General features: G+C 44.2%; 1 protein-coding gene across 5 annotated transcripts; it reads right to left on the reverse strand.

The window, feature by feature from the left end:
• Positions 1-93: 93 nt before the first annotated feature.
• On the reverse strand, positions 94-23,638 carry rpia (ribose 5-phosphate isomerase A (ribose 5-phosphate epimerase)). Of its 5 annotated transcripts, none has more exons than XR_004210689.1 (10): positions 23,264-23,635; positions 12,538-12,598; positions 12,381-12,436; positions 12,217-12,276; positions 11,986-12,050; positions 11,720-11,788; positions 9,039-9,180; positions 3,367-3,466; positions 1,196-3,136; positions 94-1,143 (listed from the first exon to the last, which is right to left on the reverse strand). XR_004210689.1 is itself a non-coding variant. In XM_020488435.2 (10 exons), the coding sequence occupies exons 2-10, from the start codon at positions 23,318-23,320 to the stop codon at positions 3,039-3,041; spliced, it is 708 nt and encodes a 235-aa protein (XP_020344024.1). In that variant the 5' UTR covers positions 23,321-23,342; positions 23,530-23,638; the 3' UTR covers positions 94-3,038. The 5 variants fall into 5 exon arrangements, 2 of the variants coding, with proteins under 2 accessions (XP_020344024.1, XP_031685270.1); XM_020488435.2 differs by having other exon boundaries at positions 94-3,136; positions 23,264-23,342; positions 23,530-23,638; XM_031829410.1 differs by having other exon boundaries at positions 94-3,136.
• Between the last annotated feature and the right edge of the window lie 1,519 nt (positions 23,639-25,157).

Consider the following 25,157-nt stretch of genomic DNA (forward strand, 5'->3'; position numbering starts at 1 on the left):
AACGTTATCCTTGATTCCTGAGAATGGTCAAAATATTTTTCCCCAAAAACCTGTGGTAAACAAAATGTGAAATAATCTCCATGATATTCTAGATAAAGGAAACTAATGTTGGTTTAATCTTTAATACAACCCAGTACCTTACAGCTTGAAGACAGCCAACTAATCACAGTCATATAGTCATTGAAAGGTGTAGCCATGGTAGGTAGAGAGAGGTGTAGCCATGGTAGGTATAGCGAGAGGTATAGCTATGGTAGGTAGAGAGAGGTATAGCTATGGTAGGTAGAGAGAGGTATAGCTATGGTAGGTAGAGAGAGGTATAGCTATGGTAGGTAGAGAGAGGTGTAGCTATGGTAGGTATAGCTATGGTAGGTAGAGAGGTATAGCTATGGTAGGTAGAGAGAGGTGTAGCTATGGTAGGTAGAGAGAGGTGTAGCTATGGTAGGTAGAGAGAGGTGTAGCTATGGTAGGTAGAGAGAGGTATAGCTATGGTAGGTATAGCTATGGTAGGTAGAGAGGTATAGCTATGGTAGGTAGAGAGAGGTGTAGCTATGGTAGGTAGAGAGAGGTGTAGCTATGGTAGGTAGAGAGAGGTGTAGCTATGGTAGGTATAGAGAGGTGTAGCTATGGTAGGTATAGAGAGGTATAGCTATGGTAGGTATAGAGAGGTATAGCTATGGTAGGTATAGCTATGGTAGGTAGAGAGAGGTGTAGCTGGTGCTAAACTGCAACATCCTGCTAATTGACCCATAAAGGATCTACAATAGAAGAAGTGATGTTATTGGAGCCAGACACGGACAGCCAGTAGGCTACAGATCGGGACATGCACGACCATTTAATAGTTACATTTGGTGCATTATAACCGTGTTCAAGTGTTAAGGTGACCACCCCCTTTGAACACAACTTCCCCTGTACTGCTGTTTGGACTCAGGGAACATTGAGTACACCAGGGCCTGGATTTTGAAAACCTTAAGAAATGTTTTGTAAATCCAGGCACTGCAACTTTGGTATTAGGTAAGAGAATGGCACAAGGCTGGCTTGAGCAACGAAAGGAAACGATGTGCAACAACTAGACAGAGACATGTCCTGAGAAACAGTGTGTGGGCCATCCTGCCGACTTCAACACGCATTGTTAGCTTGGCAGACCTGGGACCAGGCAACCAGAGGCAGACCTGGGACCAGGCAACCAGAGGCAAACCTGGGACCAGGCAACCAGAGGCAGACCTGGGACCAGGCAACCAGAGGCAGACCTGGGACCAGGCAACCAGAGGCAGACCTGGGACCAGGCAACCAGAGGCAGACCTGGGACCAGGCAACCAGAGGCAGACCTGGGACCAGGCAACCAGAGGCAGACCTGGGACCAGGCAACCAGAGGCAGACCTGGGACCAGGCAACCAGAGGCAGACCTGGGACCAGGCAACCAGAGGCAGACCTGGGACCAGGCAACCAGAGGCAGACCTGGGACCAGGCAAATGATCAACAACATGTTGTAAGACAGTTGAAAGGGCAAACGGATGAGACAGTTCTCAGTATAGAGACAGATGTTCAGGCTAGTGGTCAAAATGCCACCCTATTGCCTATTTTAGTGCACTACATTTGACGAGGGCCCATTGGTTTCAGTGTGCCCCAACAGCACCAGGGTTCTCCGTTTATCTGAAGAGAATAAAAACCACTCAGGGAGTCCATGCAGGTTTAGCTACAGCCACAGTGTGTCAATACGGGCTACAAGTTTATAACTAGACCGACAGGGCTCTAATAGGGCACTGTGACCAGGACCCATAGGGCTCTAATAGGGCACTTTGACCAGGACCCATAGGGCTCTTTGACCAGGACCCATAGGGCTCTAATATGGCTCTTTGACCAGGACCCATAGGGCTCTAATAGGGCACTTTGACCAGGACCCATAGGGCTCTTTGACCAGGACCCATAGGGCTCTAGTAGGGCTCTTTGACCAGGACACATAGGGCTCTAATAGGGCTCTTTGACCAGGACCCATAGGGCTCTAATAGGGCTCTTTGACCAGGACCCATAGGGCTCTAATAGGGCTCTATTAGGGCTCTTTGACCAGGACCCATAGGGCTCTAATAGGGCACTTTAACCAGGACCCATAGGGCTCTAATAGGGCTCTTTGACCAGGACCCATAGGGCTCTAATAGGGCACGGTGACCAGGAACCATAGGGCACTTTAACCAGGACCCAGAGGGCTCTAATAGCGCACTGTGACCAGGACCCATAGGGCTTTAATAGGGCACTGTGACCAGGACCCATAGGGCTCTAATAGGGTACTTTTGTCAGGACCCAGAGGGCTCTAATAGCGCTCTTTAACCAGGACCCAGAGGGCTCTAATAGGGCACTGTGACCAGGACCCATAGGGCTCTAATAGGGCTCTTTGACCAGGACCCATAGGGCTCTAATAGGGCACTTTAACCAGGACCCAGAAGGCTCTAATAGGGCTCTTTGACCAGGACCCCGAGGGCTCTAATAGGGCTCTTTGACCAGGACCCATAGGGCTCTAATAGGGCACTTTAACCAGGACCCAGAAGGCTCTAATAGGGCTCTTTGACCAGGACCCCGAGGGCTCTAATAGGGCTCTTTGACCAGGACCCATAGGGCTCTAATAGGGCTCTGACCAGGACCCATAGGGCTCTAATAGGGCTCTGGTCTAAGGTAGTGCATTATATAGAGAATAGCTGGCCTTTTGGGATGCATCCATAATAAAATAGGGCACTGTGGTTGAGGCTGGTTGGTTCCAGGTGGAGGAGGGGGGTGCTGGTTGGTTCCAGGTGGAGGAGGGGGGTGCTGGTTGGTTCCAGATGGAGGAGGGGGCTGCTGGTTGGTTCCAGATGGAGGAGGGGGCTGCTGGTTGGTTCCAGATGGAGGAGGGGGCTGCTGGTTGGTTCCAGGTGGAGGAGGGGGCTGCTGGTTGGTTCCAGGTGGAGGGGGGGGGTTGCTGGTTGGTTCCAGGTGGAGGGGGGAGTTGCTGGTTGGTTCCAGGTGGAGGGGGGAGTTGCTGGTTGGTACCAGGTGGAGCAGGGCTCAGGTCAGTTGACTGGAGGGTCTCTGACCCCAACATTACCATCCTCCATCCCAAAGTACACCCGCTCTGCCATCCCCACAAACAGACCTGTCTCTACCACACCTAGGAGGGAGAGAGGCATGGTGAGGGAGAGAGGCATGGTGAGGTCAGGGGGAGGGAGAGACATGAGGTAGGAGGTAGAGAGGCAAGGTGAGGTAGGGAGAGAGGCGAGATAGGAAGGAGAGAAACAGACTAACATTCATGTCCCAGAACAAGTCACTGTCGGAGCAGGAACAGCAGCAGCAATTTCAGTGTGTGTGTGTGTGTGTGTGTGTGTGTGTGTGTGTGTGTACCTGGAATCATCTTGATAGCGATATTGACCTCCTTCCAGTTGTGAGTGTGTTCAAACTTCCAGTCCAGAATGAAGTTACTGTTGTCCGTTACCACCGGACCCTGAACAATCAAAATACTGGATCTCACTCACATATAAATGACCAATGAGAATGCTTTCCTCTCAGAAGAGGTCCAATGAAAACTCTTCCTGTCATAAATGTCATGCTTTATGTGCTCTACACTGAAAGCCTGTTAATGACTTTCCACTCCATTAATACGCTTCTCTTCTTGTGATTTATTCAACTGTTAATTTACAATTTTATATTCACTATAATACACAAATTACCTGAATGAACCACAGTGCATTCGGAAAGTATTCAGACCCCTTGACTTTTGCCACATTGTTATATTACAGCGTTATTCTAAAAATGATTCAATTGTTTTTTCCCCCTCAATCTACACACAATATCCCATAATGACAAAGCAAAAACAGGTTAGATTTTTGTAAATTTATTCCAAATAAAAAGCTGAAATTTAACATTAACATAAGGATATGCTTAACACCCCGGCAGTCCTACAATCTCAGCTAGATGCCCTCAATCGCACACAAATCATCAAGGAACCCACCAGGTACAACCCTAAATCTGTAAACAAGGGCACTCTCATAGACGTCATCCTGACCAACTGGCCCTCCAAATACACCTCCGCTGTCTTCAACCAGGATCTCCGCGATCACTGCCTCATTGCCTGTATCCACTACGGACCCGCAGTCAAACGACCACCCCTCATCACTGTCAAACGCTCCCTAAAACACTTCTGTGAGCAGGCCTTTCTAATCGACCTGGCCCGGGTATCCTGGAAAGACATTGACCTCATCCCGTCAGTTGAGTATGCCTGGTCATTCTTTAAAAGTAACTTCCTCACCATTTTAGATAAGCATGCTCTGTTCAAAAAATGCAGAACTAAGAACAGATATAGCCCTTGGTTCACTCCAGACCTGCCTGCCCTCGACCCGCACAAAAACATCCTGTGGCGGACTGCAATAGCATCGAATAGTCCCCGCGATATGCAACTGTTCAGGGAAGTCAGGAACCAATACACGCAAGTCAGTCAGGAAAGCTAAGGCCAGCTTCTTCAGGCAGAAATGTGCATCCTGTAGCTCCAACTCCAAAAAGTTCTGGGACACTATGAAGTCCATGGAGAACAAGAGCACCTCCTCCCAGTTGCCCACTGCACTGAGGCTAGGTAACACGGTCACCACCGATAAATCCATGATTATCGAAAACTTCAACAAGCATTTCTCAAAGGCTGGCCATGCCTTCCGCCTGGCTACTCCAACCTCGGACAACAGACCCCCACTCGCAGCTACTCTCCCAAGCCTCTCCAGGTTCTCCTTTACCCAAATCCAGATAGCAGATGTTCTGAAAGAGCTGCAAAACCTGGACCCGTACAAATCAGCTGGGCTTGACAATCTGGACCCTCTATTTCTGAAACTATCCGCCGCCATTGTCGCAACCCCTATTACCAGCCTGTTCAACCTCTCTTTCATATCGTCTGAGATCCCCAAGGGTTGGAAAGCTGCCGCAGTCATCCCCCTCTTCAAAGGGGGAGACACCCTGGACCCAAACTGTTACAGACCTATATCCATCCTGCCCTGCCTATCTAAGGTCTTCAAAAGCCAAGTCAACAAACAGGTCACTGACCATCTCGAATCCCACCGTACCTTCTCCACTGTGCAATCTGGTTTCCGAGCCGGTCACGGGTGCACCTCAGCCACGCTCAAGGTACTAAACGATATAACCGCCATCGATAAAAGACAGTACTGTGCAGCCGTCTTCATCGACCTGGCCAAGGCTTTCGACTCTGTCAATCACCATATTCTTATCGGCAGACTCAGTAGCCTCGGTTTTTCTGATGACTGCCTTGCCTGGTTCATCAACTACTTTGCAGACAGAGTTCAGTGTGTCAAATCGGAGGGCATGCTGTCTGGTCCTCTGGCAGTCTCTATGGGGGTGCCACAGGGTTCAATTCTCGGGCAGACTCTTTTCTCTGTATATATCAATGATGTTGCTCTTGCTGCGGGCAATTCCCTGATCCACCTCTACGCAGACGACACCATTCCGTATACTTCCGGCCCGTCCTTGGACACTGTGCTATCTAACCTCCAAACGAGCTTCAATGCCATACAACACTCCTTCCATGGCCTCCAACTGCTCTTAAACGCTAATAAAACCAAATGCATGCTTTTCAACCGTTCGCTGCCTGCACCAGCACGCCCGACTAGCATCGCCACCCTGGATGGTTCCGACCTTGAATATGTGGACATCTATAAATACCTAGGTGTCTGGCTAGACTGTAAACTCTCCTTCCAGACTCATATCAAACATCTCCAATCGAAAATCAAATCAAGAGTCGGCTTTCTATTCCGCAACAAAGCCTCCTTCACTCACGCCGCCAAGCTTACCCTAGTAAAACTGACTATCCTACCGATCCTCGACTTCGGCGATGTCATCTACAAAATAGCTTCCAACACTCTACTCAGCAAACTGGATGCAGTTTATCACAGTGCCATCCGTTTTTTCACTAAAGCACCTTATACCACCAACCACTGCGACCTGTATGCTCTAGTCGGCTGGCCCTCGCTACATATTCGTCACCAGACCCACTGGCTCCAGGTCATCTACAAGTCCATGCTAGGTAAAGCTCCGCCTTATCTCAGTTCACTGGTCACGATGGCAACACCCACCCGTAGCACGCGCTCACGCAGGTGTATCTCACTGATCATCCCTAAAGCCAACACCTCATTTGGCCGCCTTTCGTTCCAGTTCTCTGCTGCCTGTGACTGGAACGAATTGCAAAAATCGCTGAAGTTGGAGACTTATCTCCCTCACCAACTTCAAACATCTGCTATCTGAGCAGCTAACCGATCGCTGCAGCTGTACATAGTCTATCGGTAAATAGCCCACCCATTTTTACCTACCTCATCCCCATACTGTTTTTATTTATTTACTTTTCTGCTCTTTTGCACACCAATATCTCTACCTGTACATGACCATCTGTCATGACCCCTCCTGTCTCAGCCTCCAGTATTTATGCTGCAGTAGTTTATGTGTCGGGGGGCTGGGGTCAGTTTGTTATATCTGGAGTACTTCTCCTGTCCTATTCGGTGTCCTGTGTGAATCTAAGTGTGCGTTCTCTAATTCTCTCCTCTCTTTCTTTCTCTCTCTCGGAGGACCTGAGCCCTAGGACCATGCCCCAGGACTACCTGACATGATGACTCCTTGCTGACCCCAGTCCACCTGGCCATGCTGCTGTTCCAGTTTCAACTGACCTGAGCCCTAGGACCATGCCCCAGGACTACCTGACATGATGACTCCTTGCTGTCCCCAGTCCACCTGGCCATGCTGCTGCTCCAGTTTCAACTTCCACCTGACTGTGCTGCTGCTCCAGTTTCAACTGTTCTGCCTTATTATTATTCGACCATGCTGGTCATTTATGAACATTTGAACATCTTGGCCATGTTCTGTTATAATCTCCACCCGGCACAGCCAGAAGAGGACTGGCCACCCCACATAGCCTGGTTCCTCTAGGTTTCTTCCTAGGTATTGGCCTTTCTAGGGAGTTTTTCCTAGCCACCGTGCTTCTACACCTGTATTGCTTGCTGTTTGGGGTTTTAGGCTGGGTTTCTGTACAGCACTTTGAGATATCAGCTGATGTACGAAGGGCTATATAAATACATTTGATTTGATTCCATTATAAAAAAATAAAAAAATAAAAATCAACACTAGACATGTTAGATGCTTCACTGTTCTGTTTTATGACAGGCTTCACACACACAGCCTACACATGATCTTTCAGACCTAGACAGCTGGTTGTTTAGGTCTGATACCCAGACAGCTGGTTGTTGAGCGGGTCACACCTAGACAGCAGGCTGGGTTTCTGTACAGCACTTTGAGATATCAGCTGATGTACGAAGGGCTATATAAATACATTTGATTTGATTTGATCATTTATCACTCCAGTGTTAATCTGCAAAACTGTAATTATTCGCCTACCTCCTCATGCCTTTTGCACACAATGTATATAGACTCTTTTTTTTCTACTGTGTTATTGACTTGTTAATTGTTTACTCCATGTGTAACTCTGTGTTGTCTGTTCACACTGCTATGCTTTATCTTGGCCAGGTCGCAGTTGCAAATGAAAACTTGTTCTCAACTAGCCTACCTGGTTAAATAAAGGTGAAATAAAAAATAAAAAGATTCAGACCCTTGACTCAGTACTATGGTAAAGCACCTTTGGCAGCGATTACAGCCTCCAGTCTTCTTGGGTATGATGCTACAAGCTCGGCACACCTGTATTTGGTGAGTTTCTACCATTATTCTCTGCAGATCCTCTCAAGCTCTGTCAGGTTGGATGGGGAGTGTTGCTGCACAGCTATTTTCAGGTCTCTCCAGAGATGTTCTATCATGTTCCAAGTAGCAGTTTTGGCTGGGCCACTCAAGGACATTGAGCCTTGTCCCAAAGCCACTCCTGCTGTGTCTTGGCTGTGTGCTTAGGGTCATTGTCCTGTTGGAAGGTGAACCTTTACCCCAGTCTGAGGCCCTGAGCACTCTGGAGCAGGTTTTCATCAAGGATCTCGCTGTACTTTGCTCCATTCCCCTTTCCCTCGATCCTGACTAGTCTTCCAGTCCCTGCCGATTAAAAACATCCCCACAGCATGATGCTACCACCACCATGCTTTACCGTAGGGATGGTGCCAGGTTTCCTCCAGACGTGACCCTTGGCATTCAGTCCAAAGAGTTCAATCTTGCTTTCATCAGACCAGAGAATCTTGTTTCTCATGGTCTGAGGGTCCTTTAAGTGCCTTTTACTGAAGAGTTGCTTCCGTCTGGCCACTCTACCACAAAATGCCTGATTGGTGGCGAATTGCAGAGATGGGAGAAGCTTCCAGAAGGACAACCATCTCCACAGAAGAACCTTTGAGCTCTATCAGAGTGACCATCAGGTTCTTGGTCACCTCCCTGACCAAGGCCCTTCTCCCCCGATTGCTGTGTTCTTGGAGACCTTCAATGCTGCAGACATTTTTTGCTACCCTTGCCCAGATCTGTGCCGACACAATCCTGTCTCGGAGCTCTACGGACAGTTCTTTCAACCTCAAGGCTTGGTTTTTGCTCTGACATGCCCTGTCAGCCTTGGGACCTTATATAGACAGGTGTGTGTCTTTCCAAATCATATCCAATCAATTTAATTGACCACAGGTGGATTCCAATCAAGTTGTAGAAACATCAAGGTGTTTCAATGGAAACAAGATGCACCGGAGGTCTGAATAATTTTGCACGCCCAATTTTTCAGTTTTTGATTTGTTAAAAAAGTTTGAAATATCCAATAAATGTCGTTCCACTTCATGATTGTGTCCCACTTGTTGTTGATTCTTCACAAAAAAATACAGTTTTATATCTTTATGTTTGAAGCCTGAAATGTGGCAAAAGGTCGCAAAGTTCAAGGGGGCCGAATACTTTCGCAAGACACTGTAAATAAGGAATCTGTTTCTGATTTTTCATACATTTGCTAACAATTCTAAAAACATGTTTTCGCTTCGTCATTATGGGGTATTGTGTGTAAATTGTAAAGAGTTGTATATATGGTGACTCACAGCTTTACAACAGGAAGAGTTGTATATATGGTGACTCACAGCTTTACTGATGGCCATGCGGAGTACTGCCTCCCCTCCGAAGCGCTTGGCTATAGTCCTGGAGACGGGGACGTAGGCCATAGGGATCACCTCAATTGGAACACCCTTCTTCCACTGCTGACCCAGGACCGAGGAGTCCTTCCTGTGGGGGGGGGGGGGGGGGGGACGACGACACCCAGTTATTCAGGGCTCAACATTCAGGCACATTTTCCAGTGGAACACAGAGGTCAAGATCTGACAAATGTGGATGAGGCATAATTTGAACAGCAGGTGATTCTCTGTACTTCGTTGGCTGAGCAAGAGGCCTACACAGGGTTACACAGGGTTCATACAGACATTGTCAAATTCAAGGGCTTTTTCAAGCACTTCATTGTAATTTAAGGACCTACATTTTACTTATTGTAATAATCTATAGAAAAGCTCCCCCCGCCCGCGTGGCAGCTAGTCGCCCCATCCAGCTAGTCGCCCCGCCCGCGTGGCAGCTAGTCGCCCCGCCCGCGTGGCAGCTAGTCAGTCTGACACAAACACACTAATGAAGTCTGTCCAGGACAACTCACAGCTTTAATCACTGCCAAAGATGCTCCTACAAAGTATTGACTGAGGGGTGTGAATACTTATGTAAATTAGATATTTCATTTAAGAAGTTTGCAAAACATTTTCACGGTCACTATTGTGTGTAGATGGGTGAGAAAATATATATTTTGAATTGAGGCTGAAATAACAAAAAGTGTAATAAGTCAAAGGGGTGTGAATACTTTGACGTCACTATAGATATAACTTGGAACATCTTTCCTGGTGCTGTTGGTCTTCGGTGAGCTGATCCGCTCAACAACCAGCTGTCTAGGTCTGACCCGCTCAACAACCAGCTGTCTAGGTCTGACCCGCTCAACAACCAGCTGTCTAGGTCTGAAAGATCATGTGTAGGCTGTGTGTGTGAAGCCTGTCATAAAACAGAACGGTGATGAGGCATATATCTGGGGAAGCATCTAACATGTCAATGTAAATCAATGTAAATCAATGTTGATTTAAAAAAAAAAAAAAGTTCATGGAATCAAATCAAATGCATTTATATAGCCCTTCGTACATCAACTGATATCTCAAAGTGCTGTACAGAAACCCAGCCTAAAACCCCAAACAGCAAGCAATGCAGGTGTAGAAGCACGGTGGCTAGGAAAAATTCCCTAGACAGGCCAAAACCTAGGAAGAAACCTAGAGAGGAACCAGGCTATGTGGGATGGCCAGTCCTCTTCTGGCTGTGCCGGGTGGAGATTATAAACCTAGAGAGGAACCAGGCTATGAGGGATGGCCAGTCCTCTTCTGGCTGTGCCGGGTGGAGATTATAAACCTAGAGAGGAACCAGGCTCTGTGGGGTGGCCAGTCCTCTTCTGGCTGTGCCGGGGGGAGATTATAAACCTAGAGAGGAACCAGGCTCTGAGGGGTGGCCAGTCCTCTTCTGGCTGTGCCGGGGGGAGATTATAAACCTAGAGAGGAACCAAGCTCTGAGGGGTGGCCAGTCCTCTTCTGGCTGTGCCGGGGGGAGATTATAAACCTAGAGAGGAACCAGGCTATGTGGGGTGGCCAGTCCTCTTCTGGCTGTGCCAGGGGGAGATTATAAACCTAGAGAGGAACCAGGCTGTGGGGTGGCCAGTCCTCTTCTGGCTGTGCCGGGGGGAGATTATAAACCTAGAGAGGAACCAGGCTATGTGGGGTGGCCAGTCCTCTTCTGGCTGTGCCGGGGGGAGATTATAACAGAACATGGCCAAGATGTTCAAATGTTGGAATTGTTGAATAATGAATAAAGATGAATATCCCTTTGAGCATGAAGTTATTAATTACACATTGGATGGTGTATCAATACACCCAGTCACTACAAAGATACAGGCGTCCTTCCTAACGCAATTGTCGGAGAGGAAGGAAGCCGCTCAGGGATTTCAGCATGAGGCCAATGGTGACTTTAAAACAGTTAGAGTTTAATGGCTGTGATAGGAGACAACTGAGGATGGAGCAACAGTGTAGTTACTCCATAATACGAACCTAAATGACAGAGTGAAAAGAAGGAAGCCCTTACAGAATAATCTCCCAAAACATGCATCCTGTTTGCAACAAGGCACTAAAGTCATACTGCAAAAAATGTGGCAAAGAAATTAACTTTTTGTCCTGAATACAAAGGGTTGTTTGGGGAAAATCCAATACAACACAGTGGTGACTGCATCATGTTATGGGTATGCTCAACAGGGCAATAACCTAAAACACAAGGCCAAATCTACTCTGGAGTTGCTGACCAATAAGACAGTGAATCTACTTAAATCTATGGCAAGACCTGAAAATGGTTGTCTAGCCATGATCAATAACCAGTTTGACAACACTTAAAGATGCCTCAACAAAGCATTGCCTCAAGGGTGTGAATACTTCTGCATTTCATTCAATACATTTGCTAAAATCCCCTTGTCATTAAGGGGTATTGTGTGTAGATCGGTGAGAAAACATTAATTCATTAGAAAAATCAGGCTGTAACAACCAAACGGGGATGAAGGACCTGGAGGGTTCCCAGGCCTGGAGGGTTCCCAGGCCTGCCCTGCAGTGGAGTCCTCCGGGGTTTCTTCATATTTTAAACCTCTATCATACTTTAGCCAATCAAAGACCTCACCAAGTCTAGGCACTATGCAGGAGAACACACCCACCTGAAGTCAGCGATGACGATGAAGTGTTTGGCACAGCCGGCTACAATCTTCTCCTGAGTCAGACAGCCTCTAGGAGAGTGAGTGGGGAGAGGAGGGGAGTGAGGGAGAGGGGTGACAAAGATAACAGGTGAGATGGTGATGTATGGAGCCTGGCATGGAGAGCCAACCAGGACCTGTTAGCCAGGGAGAGCCAACCAGGACCTGTTAGCCAGGGAGGGCAACAGGACAGCCTAGAACAGTGATCCGGTGAATATACAGCGTCTTACCCTCCTCCTTTGATGAGTGTGAGAGCAGCATCCACCTCGTCTGCCCCATCGATGGCCACGTCCAGCTGGAAGGGGGTTAGAGGTCAGAGAGGTAGAACACAATACTGCTGACAATAACACAGTCTACAGGACAAACTTCTGATTTAACACACTAACTCCACACGTTTCCTAAAGAATGTGTCAAACTTGAGGACATGTAACACATCGTTTAAAGTTGCTAACCAACAGTACCTCTGGGTGTCTATCCAGATCAGACAGGGTTAGACCATGCTGCAGAATCAACTGACGAGCCTGGAGGACAAGATCAAATGTTGAGGGCCATCTGCCAGATTAGAGTCGGCTCTCTGAGATCCCCGTAGAATACATGATACACAGCCATCGCACCTCACACTCACCTGGAAGGAGGTGGGGACACACACTATGTTGAGTTTCTCCTGACGAACTCTCTCCGCTAGAACAGGTCAGAGAGGTGATCACAATCAGCCCTTTGTGGATGAATAAAGTACTACATTCTCTTGTTCAACCGGTAGGCTAGTATTATGGTCTCCTCACCTAGTCTGTCTACAGCATACACAATGGTGGATCCACTGCCCACTCCAACCACCTGGTTGTTCTGTGATGGAAGGAAAGACATGTAACAGCCAGTTCACATGATCATATAGCCAGAAGATACCGACCCACCGTTACGCTTGTTTACACTGAGCTGCACTGGGGTCAGAACGCAATCATGGTTACATTAAGACACCGTGGAACCGGAGAGAGATATGGGTTGGTAAACGTACCTCGATGCAGGGATGGGATATGGAACTGTACTCCAAATGTTACCTTTATCCTTACCGATACAGCGAGAAGATTGTAAAACCCGCGGTGTCTCACAAAAAACTGCCCTGAAAGATGTAGCAGAGGGAGGAGAGGCTCCAGCTTAAATGGCCGTCGGGGGACAAGGAGAGTTTGGAAGCATTGAACGATTCTATTGGCGGGAGTAAAGTTGGTGAAAATGAATGGATGACGGTGAAGAACAGTAGAATGAAAAAGGCTAAAGGTGGAAATGAACAGCAGTTTATGCTTAGAGTGGGATTCACCAGCTACGATGTTTATTGGGTGATCTGTTCGCAGTCTCAAAGATGGTGAAAGACAAATGGTTCGAGTGACAAAGAGCCATATTCTGATTTAGTGACAGTTTATTAACAGTCCAAAAGGCTCTACAAGATATCAACGAAGGCTATGACTTTGAGTAGGACACCGGTTAAAAAGGCGTCATCTGTGGCGGCTCGGACATAGAGGCTCTGTGGTTTTGGGATGGCAGGAGCAGTGGACGCACATCGCTTGGCACGAATGATAGAAAGGAAGTATGCCTATCGGTTTAGTGTGGTTTGATGAAGTGGTTCTCCTGAATCATGGAAAACTTGGGTATGTGAGATATGAGGTAATACCATATTTACAGAAGCCGCTGCAGTGTTACATTTTAAAAGTTGACACGTTGACAAAGGAAGAAATATGTATTAGCTGACAAGTCAAGTGACATTTGTTCACATTTCCCTAGTCTAGTATTGTTTAGCGTTAAAGCTGATCAGTTTTCTCCTCAGCCAGTAGGTGGCGGCATGCACCTCTAACGCTGCTTGCGGACTGCGATAATACCATAGAAAACTGCCCTTTTTGTCCTCATGCTAGCTAGCAGTAGCCACCTCAGCCATTTTGGAATGGCAGTGTCAGCCAATCAGCTCCTTTGTTGTTCAAGGCAACATGCCATTCCAAAATTGCTGCTGTGGCTACTGTTAGCTAGCATGAGGATGAAAAGGGCAGTTTCACAGGACAACTACCATTATTTCCGTCTTCGATGGAGCAGTGTGGATAGGAGGTCAAACTCGGTGTACAGTGGCATATCCCATCCCTGCATTGAGGTACATTTACCAACCCATATCCTTTGTCAAACTCTGTGTACAGTGGCATATCCCATCCCTGCATTGAGGTACGTTTACCAACCCATATCTTGCGCCAAACCCGGTGCAGCTCAGTGTAAACGAGCATAACGGTACGGTCAGTATCTTCTGGCAATATGATAATACCACTATTTCCCATGACCATGGCACTATGAAATAACTATTCCTAGAATCCCAGTAGTACATCTCTCCATAATAGTGTAAGATCTTCATAAATCTGTTCCATTATAAATCTACTGATGTCTTACCACAGATTCCTTACATTAATACAATGCAGAAAAATATGCAACACATTACAAAATATTTTATTTAAACTTCTTCATATTAGGTGATTGGCAGGATAATATTTCTGAATAATATAAAAAGAAAAACTTAATTTTGTTAATAAATAGGTGGAGCAACACCCAAACTTGTCCCCAACAGATACTATCAATAAAACCGTTCCAATAGGGCATGACATAGAATCAACATCCTGTTGAAACAAGGTTCCTATAGCTCTGTTGTTGTTGAATGGACCAACATGACATGAGATATAGACACAACATCCTGTTGAAACAAGGTTCCTATAGCTCTGTTGTTGTTGAATGGACCAACATGACATGAGATATAGACACAACATCCTGTTGAAACAAGGTTCCTATAGCTCTATTGTTGTTGAATGGACCAACATGACATGAGATATAGACACAACATCCTGTTGAAACAAGGTTCCTATAGCTCTATTGTTGTTGAATGGACCAACATGACATGAGATATAGATACAACATCCTGTTGAAACAAGGTTCCTATAGCTCTGTTGTTGTTGAATGGACCAACATGACATGAGATAGACACAACATCCTGTTGAAACAAGGTTCCTATAGCTCTGTTGTTGTTGAATGGACCAACATGACATGAGATATAGACACAACATCCTGTTGAAACAAGGTTCCTATAGCTCTATTGTTGTTGAATGGACCAACATGACATGAGATATAGACACAACATCCTGTTGAAACAAGGTTCCTATAGCTCTATTGTTGTTGAATGGACCAACATGACATGAGATATAGAATCAACATCCTGTTGAAACAAGGTTCCTATAGCTCTATTGTTGTTGAATGGACCAACATGACATGAGATATAGAATCAACATCCTGTTGAAACAAGGTTCCTATAGCTCTATTGTTGTTGAATGGACCAACATGACATGAGATATAGAATCAACATCCTGTTGAAACAAGGTTCCTATAGCTCTATTGTTGTTGAATGGACCAACATGACATGAGATAGACACAACATCCTGTTGAAACAAGGTTCCTATAGCTCTATTGTTGTTGAATGGACCAACATGACATGAGATATAGAATCAACATCCTGTTGAAACAAGGTTCCTATAGCTCTATTGTTGAATGGACCAACATGACATGAGATATAGAATCAACATCCTGTTGAAACAAGGTTCCTATAGCTCTATTGTTGTTGAATGGACCAACATGACATGAGATAGACACAACATCCTGTTGAAACAAGGTTCCTATAGCTCTATTGTTGTTGAATGGACCAACATGACATGAGATATAGACACAACATCCTGTTGAAACAAGGTTCCTATAGCTCTGTTGTTGTTGAATGGACCAACATGACATGAGATATAGACACAACATCCTGTTGAAACAAGGTTCCTATAGCTCTATTGTTGTTGAATGGACCAACATGACATGAGATATAGACACAACATCCTGTTGAAACAAAGTTCCTATAGCTCTGTTGTTGAATGGACCAACATGACATAAGTGATCAGAATTCCTTAGAACTAAGTAAAAAGACACTCTGTATTTACCAGTTGGCACCAATAGGATATTATTTCAGAACCAATATTCTAAAAACAGGTATTTTTATACAATATGTCCCAATTATTCCATATATAATATCTGTGTGGAGAAAAATTGTGTGTTTATAAATTAAGGACCATGACAAGAAAATGTTCTGCTTTTCATCGACAGGTTTCACTGGAACTTTGCCAATATATACCAACGTAAAGTTAAGGCCACCAAAAGTGGAAGACATGAGGAATAAAGTTCCCCATAGAAGTGGGTCTTCTTAGGAATTGTTTTATCCAATTGATGTTAAACTTATTATTTACAAGGCCAGAAAATTCTGCCCGCCATACTCATAAGTGTTCACAGTTTCCTAATGTAATTGGTACGGTTTCTCCACAGAAAGTTGAAAATCATCTGGTTGCTCTTCGCTTATTTTACAGGCAAGATATAAAGATATGCTGCCCTATGTTAGTCCAGACAAGATGCCCTCAGCCTTGGTTATTAGGACTCTTCCTTTTAAAGATGAGCCCCTCTGTGGCCATCGATTTAGCTTCTGTTTAAATGTGTTTAAAATGTAAACAGCATCTAGACTTCTGATCCTTAGTGATGGTTATGCATAAATATATCAGTTATTTCACCGGAATACCATATGAAGGTGTCACACAACCTTAGAATCCTTTTCCAAAGCATCTTGTCTATCACACTGATCGATATGAGATGCTTGGGAATGCAGCCCAAAGCAGGTGGTAAACTCCATCTAAGGCTAAATACCGGCACGAGACCGACAGTCGACAAGTACCGTAAGGGAATGTTGAAAAGAACTTTGAAGAGAGAGTTCAAGAGGGCGTGAAACCGTTGAGGTAAAAATCTTACTAGTGTCTTTCAGGAAGTGTCGAAATCAGCCAGCTGGCTTATTATTTTTATACCAGCCATGGAAATAACTTGTACAGGACTATTCTTTAAAGAATTTGTAAGAAGTTGGGTGATTAATAAAAATAGATAGGGAGATAGAGAGTGGAATTAGGCAAGGTTGTCCTATCACAAATCTAGGTGAGGTGCCATGTTTAAGTTTGATAGTGCTGTTACCTTTCGTAGCGTCTTAATAGCCTCACAGAAAACAAATCCCAAATTTCTCAAGGGAGTGTCAGAGGAACCGACAGGTCTGTGTCAAATGCTTTACAAAAATCGCCCCATAATCATATGAAGCTATCCTGTTGTCAGGTCTGACTAGTTAAGTATGTCTAATACTAGTCTGATATGGTTAGAAATATGTCTGTTCCTCATGAAGCCAGACAGTGTTACATCAATGATTGCATCCAGGACTTCTTTAAATATTTTTGAAAGTAGTATGACTAATATCCTAGTCATTATTAAGACGACAAAATGGTCGCCAGTTATGGATGGGCATTATTAACACGACAAAATGGTCGCCAGTTATGGATGGGCAGCACTTATTTTGTGTTATTAACCCCGGACTCATTGTAGGAGGGAGAACATCGTTATAATACTCTAGAAAATAACTTCTGACGTAACTCCATCATTACCTGGGGATTTATTGTTCTTTAGATGTTTGATAGAGATGATTGAGTCTTCAACTATGATGCATCACACAGTTTAGATTCTATATCACTGATAGAGTGTCTAGTTTGAGAAACAGGCACATCAAGTCCTCAACTGGCAGCTACATTAAATAGTACCCACAAAACACCTGTCTCAACGTCAACAGTGAAGAGGCGATTCAGGGATGCTGGCCTTCTAGGCAGAGTTGCAAACAAAAAGCCTAATCTAAGACTGGCCAATAAAAAGAAAAGATTAAGATGGGCAAAAGTACACAGACATTGGACAGAGGAACTCTGCCTAGAAGGCCAGCATCCCAGAGTCGCCTCTTCACTGTTGACGTTGAGACAGGTGTTTTGTGGGTACTATTTAATGAAGCTGCCAGTTGAGGATTTGTGAGGCGTCGGTTCTCAAACTAGACATTAATGTACTTGTCCTCTTGCTCAGTTGTGCACCAGGGCCTCCCACTCTTTCAATTCTGGCTGGAGCCAGTTTTCTAGGTCTGTGAAGGGAGTAGTACACAGCGTTGTACGAGATCTTCAGTTTCTCGCATGGAATAGCCTTCATTTCACAGAACAAGAATAGACTGACAAGTTTCAGAAGAAAGTCCTTTGTTTCTGGCCATTTTGAGCCTGTAATCGAACCCACAAATGCTGATGCTCCAGATACTCAACTAGTCTAAAGAAGGCCAGTTTTATTGCTTCTGTAAATCAGAACAGTTTTCAGCTGTACTAACATAATTGCAAAAGGGTTTTCCTACGATCAATTAGCCTTTTAAAATGATAAACTTGGATTAGCTAACACAACGTGCCATTGGAACACAGGAGTGATGGTTGCTGATAATGGACCTATGTAGATATTCCATAGTAATGAGACTCAATGCCTATGAAGACTTCCATAAATTTCCATTAATTATTTAAAAAAATGTAAAAGTAGTTTCCAGCAACAATAGTCATTTACAACATTAATGTCTACACTGTATTTCTGATCAATTTGATGTTATTTTAAATGGACAAAAGTGCTTTTCTTTCAAAAACAGAAATATACTTAAGCAAACCTTTGAACGGTAGTGTATAGTTGAAGTCAGAAGTTTAAATATATTTGGCTAAGGTGTATAAACTCAGTTTCACAATTCCTGACAGTTAATCCTAGTAAAAATTCCCTGTTTTAGGTCAGTTAGAATCGCCACTATTTTAAGAATGTGAAATGTCAGAATAATAGTAGAGAGAATGATTTATTTCAGCTTTTATTTCATTCATCACATTCCCAGTGGGCCAGAAGTTTACATACACTCAATTAGTATTTTGTATCATTGCCTTTAAATTGTTTAACTTGGGTCAAACGTTTTGGGTAGCCTTCCACAATAAGTTGGGTGAATTCTGACCCATTCCTCCTGACAGAACTGGTGTAACTGAGTCAGGTTTGTAGGCCTCCTTGCTCACACACACTTTTTCAGTTCTGTCCACAAATGTTCTATAAGATTGAGGTCAGGGCTTTGTGATGGCCACTCCAATACCTTGACGTTGATGTCCTTAAGCCATTTTGCCACAACTTTGGAAGTATGCTTGGGGTCATTGTCCATTTGGAAGACCCATTTGTGACCAAGCTTTAAACTTCCTGCCTGACTGACTGTCTCGAGATGTTGCTTCAATATATCCACAATTTTCCTCCCGCATGATGCCATCTGTTTTGTGAAGTGCACCAGTCCCTCCTGCAGCAAAGCACCCTACACCATGATGCTGCCTCCCCCATGCTTCACGGTTGGAATGGTGTTCTTTGGCTTGCAAGCCGCCCCCTTTCTTCTCCAAACATAACGATGGTCATTATGGCCAAACAGTTCTATTTTTGTTTCATCAGACCAGAGGACATTTCTCCAAAAAGTACAATCTTTGTCCCCATGTGCAAACCATAGTCTGGCTTTTTTTAATGGCGGTTTTGGAGTAGTGGCTTCTTCCTTGCTGAACGGCCTTTCAGGTTATGTCGATATAGGACTAGTTTTACTGTGGATATAGATAGTTTTGTACCCGTTTCCTCCAGCATCTTCACAAGGTCCTTTGCGGTTGTTCTGGGATTGATTTGCACTTTTCGCACCAAAGTACGTTCATCTCTAGGAGACAGAACGCGTCTCCTTTCTGAGCGGTATGACGGCTGCGTGTTCCCATGGTGTTTATACATGCGTACTATTGTTTGAACAGATGAACTTGGTACCTTCAGACATTTGGAAATTGCTCCCAAGGATGAACCAGACTTGGAGGTCTTTTTTTCCTGAGGTCTTGTCTGATTTATTTTGATTTTCCCATGATGTGGCACTGAGAGGCACTGGGTTTGAAGGTAGGCCTTCAAATACATCCACAGGTGCACCTCCAATTGACGTCAATTAGCTTATCTGAAGCCATGACATTTCCAAGCTGTTTAAAGGCACAGTCAACTTAGTGTATGTAAACTTCTGACCCACTGGAATTGTGATACAGTGAATTATAAGTGAAATAATCTGTCTGTAAACAATTGTTGGAAAAATTACTTAGGTCATCTAGTTTGTGCATGACACAACAGACCTGCCAAAACTATAGTTTGTTAACAAGAAATGTGTGAAGTGGTTGAAAAACAAGTTAATGACTCCAACCTAAGTGTATATAAACTTCCTACTTCAACTGGATGTGTATATCCAGTTTATTTCATCTTATATATATAAAATCCAGTTTATTTATTAACTCAATCAGTTCCAATCTTCTCCTCCCGAGAGGCCAGCTGGTGACCTCTGAGAAAGGGAAGTTTCCTCTGCTCTTAGCCAGATTAAGACCACATAAGGTATTTGACCACCTCAACTTTAAAAGAGCTCACAGTTCTTGCAATATGATTTTTCTTGCCTCCTATCAATAATAACGAATTGGTAAATTTAGATAATGAAGTATACGTTTCTCTACTGACTCAAGAAACTCATTCTCATGTTTACAGTAATGAGCGTAATGTCATTGTAACTAATCACAAGACAAATAAAGTGACCAAAGGGGTCACAGTCCAACTGGACTGGAATGTGGACCTCAGTTCATGTTGCAATCGCCCACGTGGGTATATGTTCCTAAAAACCAACGAGGAGATGGGAGAGGCGGGACATGCAGCACGTCCAGTGTCACAAAATCAACATGCGGACACACGGGCACCAGAGGTCTGGTCAGCATGGTGCAGATGCTCCTGAGCAGTGTGGGTGCAATGATTGAATAACATGTACACGAGCCTCGCAAAATAATTGTACACGTACGCGTTATTCCCTCATTGCGTCAACGAGCATCTGTGTAGCTAGGTGCTAAAATAGAACTTGGTTCTATTTGTAACGCTTGATGCGCTGCAAGTCTCGCCTCTCCACATTGGTTTTTAGGAACAAAAACGCACGTGGGTGATTGCAACATGAACTAAGGTCCACACTCCAGTTGGTGGTGGTAATGCACCTTAAAGTTGGTTGCCAACCGCCATATAAAGTCCAAAGAAGAAGAAGCCTGAAGGAGGAGAGATTACTAGACACTAACTAGGTTTACCCTTTTATCTGTTGATTAACTGTCTGAGTAGAGGACCTTGTGCATTTCAGGTAAAATAACAACCCAATGTTTATATCCCAGGACAAATGAGCTAGCAACAGCAAGGTAGCGAATATAAATGTTTAATGCTTTTAGATCTGTCCCAAAATTAATATGGTTGGTTCAGAGTTCATTTTGATATTTCAATTGTGCCCTGCCCTATGGGGCTCCTGATCACGGCCTGTTGTAATACAGTCCGGGATCGAACCAGGGTCTGTTGTGACGCCTCTATCACCGAGATGCGGTACATTAGACCACTGCGCCACTCAGTAGCGCATTCACTAGATGGTTGTGCACCTTTGTTGTGGTCATGTTCACTTACCTGGCCGCCACTACCGTCTAACTGGCTGGCACAAAACACATCTGCGCCAACTAGCTAGATACCGTGTCGAAGTTTACTGCCCAACGTTTCACTAGTACATTACATTACAAGCTTCAATGCCATACAACTCTCCTTCCGTGGCCTCCAATTGCTCTTAAATACAAGTAAAACTAAATGCATGCTCTTCAACCGATCGCTACCTGCACCTACCCGCCTGTCCAACATCACTACTCTGGACGGCTCTGACTTAGAATACGTGGACAACTACAAATACTTAGGTGTCTGGTTAGACTGTAAACTCTCCTTCCAGACCCATATCAAACATCTCCAATCCAAAGTTAAATCTAGAATTGGCTTCCTATTTCGCAACAAAGCATCCTTCACTCATGCTGCCAAACATACCCTTGTAAAACTGACCATCCTACCAATCCTCGACTTTGGCGATGTCATTTACAAAATAGCCTCCAATACCCTACTCAACAAATTGGATGCAGTCTATCACAGTGCAATCCGTTTTATCACCAAAGCCCCATATACTACCCACCATTGCGACCTGTACGCTCTCGTTGGCTGGCCCTCGCTTCATACTCGTCGCCAAACCCACTGGCTCCATGTCATCTACAAGACCCTGCTAGGTAAAGTCCCCCCTTATCTCAGCTCGCTGGTCACCATAGCATCTCCCACCTGTAGCACACGCTCCAGCAGGTATATCTCTCTAGTCACCCCCAAAACCAATTCTTTCTTTGGCCGCCTCTCCTTCCAGTTCTCTGCTGCCAATGACTGGAACGAACTACAAAAATCTCTGAAACTGGAAACACTTATCTCCCTCACTAGCTTTAAGCACCAACTGTCAGAGCAGCTCACAGATTACTGCACCTGTACATAGCCCACCTATAATTTAGCCCAAACAACTACCTCTTTCCCAACTGTATTTAATTTTAATTTATTTATTTATTTTGCTCCTTTGCACCCCATTATCTTTTTATTTCTACTTTGCACATTCGTCCATTGCAAAACTACCATTCCAGTATTTTACTTGCTATATTGTATTTACTTTGCCATCATGGCCTTTTTTGCCTTTACCTCCCTTCTCACCTCATTTGCTCACATTGTATATAGACTTGTTTATACTGCAATATTGACTGTATGTTTGTTTTTACTCCATGTGTAACTCTGTGTCGTTTTATCTGTCGAACTGCTTTGCTTTATCTTGGCCAGGTCGCAATTGTAAATGAGAACTTGTTCTCAACTTGCCTATCTGGTTAAATAAAGGTGTTCTCAACTAGCCTACCTGGTTAAATAAAGGTAAAATAAAATAAATAAAATAAATAAACATGATGTACTAGTCAGTCAACTAGGTACCTGGACACGGTATGTTTACTGCCTAACGTTTCACTAGTACATTACATGATGTACTAGTCAGTCAACTAGGTACCTGGACACGGTATGTTTACTGCCTAACGTTTCACTAGTACATTACATGATGTACTAGTCAGTCAACTAGGTACCTGGACACGGTATGTTTACTGCCTAACGTTTCACTAGTACATTACATGATGTACTAGTCAGTCAACTAGGTACCTGGACACGGTATGTTTACTGCCTAACGTTTCACTAGTACATTACATGATGTACTAGTCAGTCAACTAGGTACCTGGACACGGTATGTTTACTGCCTAACGTTTCACTAGTACATTACATGATGTACTAGTCAGTCAACTAGGTACCTGGACACGGTATGTTTACTGCCTAACGTTTCACTAGTACATTACATGATGTACTAGTCAGTCAACTAGGTACCTGGACACGGTATGTTTACTGCCTAACGTTTCACTAGTACATTACATGATGTACTAGTCAGTCAACTAGGTACCTGGACACGGTATGTTTACTGTCTAACTACTTCCTAACGTTTCACTAGTACATTACATGATGTACTAGTCAACTAGGTGTTTAGCATGAGCATGGCCCCCACATTAACACACCGAACTGAGCACGGTAGCTGACCTAGCTATCTGCTAAACAAAATACATGAACTGTCCCCATTTTTAGCTATATTAGTCAACACAATATCAGTTGTGTTACCTGAACATGATTATCCACCGCAGCATAGCCTGCTAGTTTCTTCGCTTCTTCCGCCATGCCGTGTCTGCTGCTGGGACTCCTAAAGAGAGACACGTGTTTCAGCTTGGGGGTGAACGGCGTCTGTTTCCTCCCTCCTGCAGAACGGTGGCCAGCTGACAGCAGGGTGGGACCGAGCCACCTCTGGAGGAGCATAGCCCTGCCCATCGACGATACACAACCTCCTTCAAGGACTGACAAATGCACGATGTGCTGCAAAATAAACCTACTGTGTTGTTGCTGAGTCCTTATGCCGCTCGACCAACGCGTTAAACCCACTGAACTGTTGACATGTATATCTGTGTACATGTACCTTCCTCGATTAGTGCTGCGTTCAACATCCCAACATCTCTGAACGGTTTAAAACTGTTCATCAATTAAAGGGACAGTCTGTACGTTTTCCAGTCATTTGATAAATTATAAATGCCCCTTGATTTAGGCGTTTTGTTGTTATAGGTTAAAGTTGCACTATGCAGAAATCACTCCCCCATTTCCCGGGTGCTAAAACTCTAATAGTTTGTCTAATTTCAGTTTATGGGTCAAAATAAGCAAGTATAGCGTAGATAATCATTATACCATCTAAACCGCTGTGAAAGATATTTTCCATAACTCAAAATATTGTTGTTTCAGCTGTTTAAAGATGGTGTAAAACAAAACAGAAAGTACAAGTTGCTCAAACAAAAAGTAAGAAGCATAGATATAGCACACATATATCAGATCCACCGCTTCTTAGACTTGCTTTCGAGTAGAATGATAGAGCTATAGTTTATTTTTCTATGTGAAATAAGGAGGATGTTTTGTGTGGGTTTATGCTGGCATGACGTTTTGATAACCGTGTAAATCTCTCTCCGACAAGGTGGCCGTTGAAAACAGTAATGTTCTCATCGAAAGTAGGCTAATTCTTTAAGCACTTCAAACATACATTTCATTGAAATCTAGTGATATTTGTGAAAATGTCACAGGACGCATTAGCTCCATTCTTTACATTATTGTAGTTTTAATTCATCTTCTGTTACCCCTTCGACATCTATCCACAGGGGTGCAACTTTGGTTTTAGAAGTGGGGGGGACATAACCTGGCAGTGGATCTGGGGGTCCTCCCTCAGAATTGGTTGGGGCATCTAAAGCTCATTTCTACTAGGGCTGTCCCCGACTAAAAAAAAACTTGTTCGTCCAAGAGTAGTCTTTTCTACATTGATTGACATTTTTAATTGTGATTTTTTTCATACATAGACACACCCATATGTAATGAACTTGTCTGATGCTTTAAGCATGGTGTTTGATTGAATAATCAAGACACACAAATGACTCAAGGGAGCCAGAGATCACGATAGCCTAACCAGAAGAAAGAAAACCCTGCTCCCGACCTTCCTCTTGCGGCTGCTGGACTTTGCGTATTATGCCCTTAGGCTCCTGAAGTTGCCGGTATAGTGCTACACCAGTGGTCGGCAACCTTTTCCATTTGGAGTGCCAAGTTATCTTACCATTTCTACTTTTCCATTTGGAGTGCCAAATTATCTTACCATTTCTACCAATTTGCGTTCCAGTTATGATTTTCATATGCACATTTTACTGGAACAGTTTAATTTAATTTATAATAGTAATTCTATCTCAAAATCATTTCTGTGGTTAATCTACATTCTATCTAATTCTAAATTAAAATGATACAAATCTACAAGTCACTTTTATTGCCATTGCCAACTATGTAAAAATAGCCTGCATAAAGCCAACACATAAAAACATTGCAGCCTGCAGGTAGACAATATCCTGAAATAAATATACTATAAATCATCACATTGGCTATGCATGGTCTGTCTGCAACCAACTGGAAACATTGTATCAACTATCAACTGGGTCAC

Source organism: Oncorhynchus kisutch, linkage group LG7 (genome assembly GCF_002021735.2).
Source record: "Oncorhynchus kisutch isolate 150728-3 linkage group LG7, Okis_V2, whole genome shotgun sequence".
In the NCBI taxonomy this organism is placed as follows: domain Eukaryota; kingdom Metazoa; phylum Chordata; class Actinopteri; order Salmoniformes; family Salmonidae; genus Oncorhynchus; species Oncorhynchus kisutch.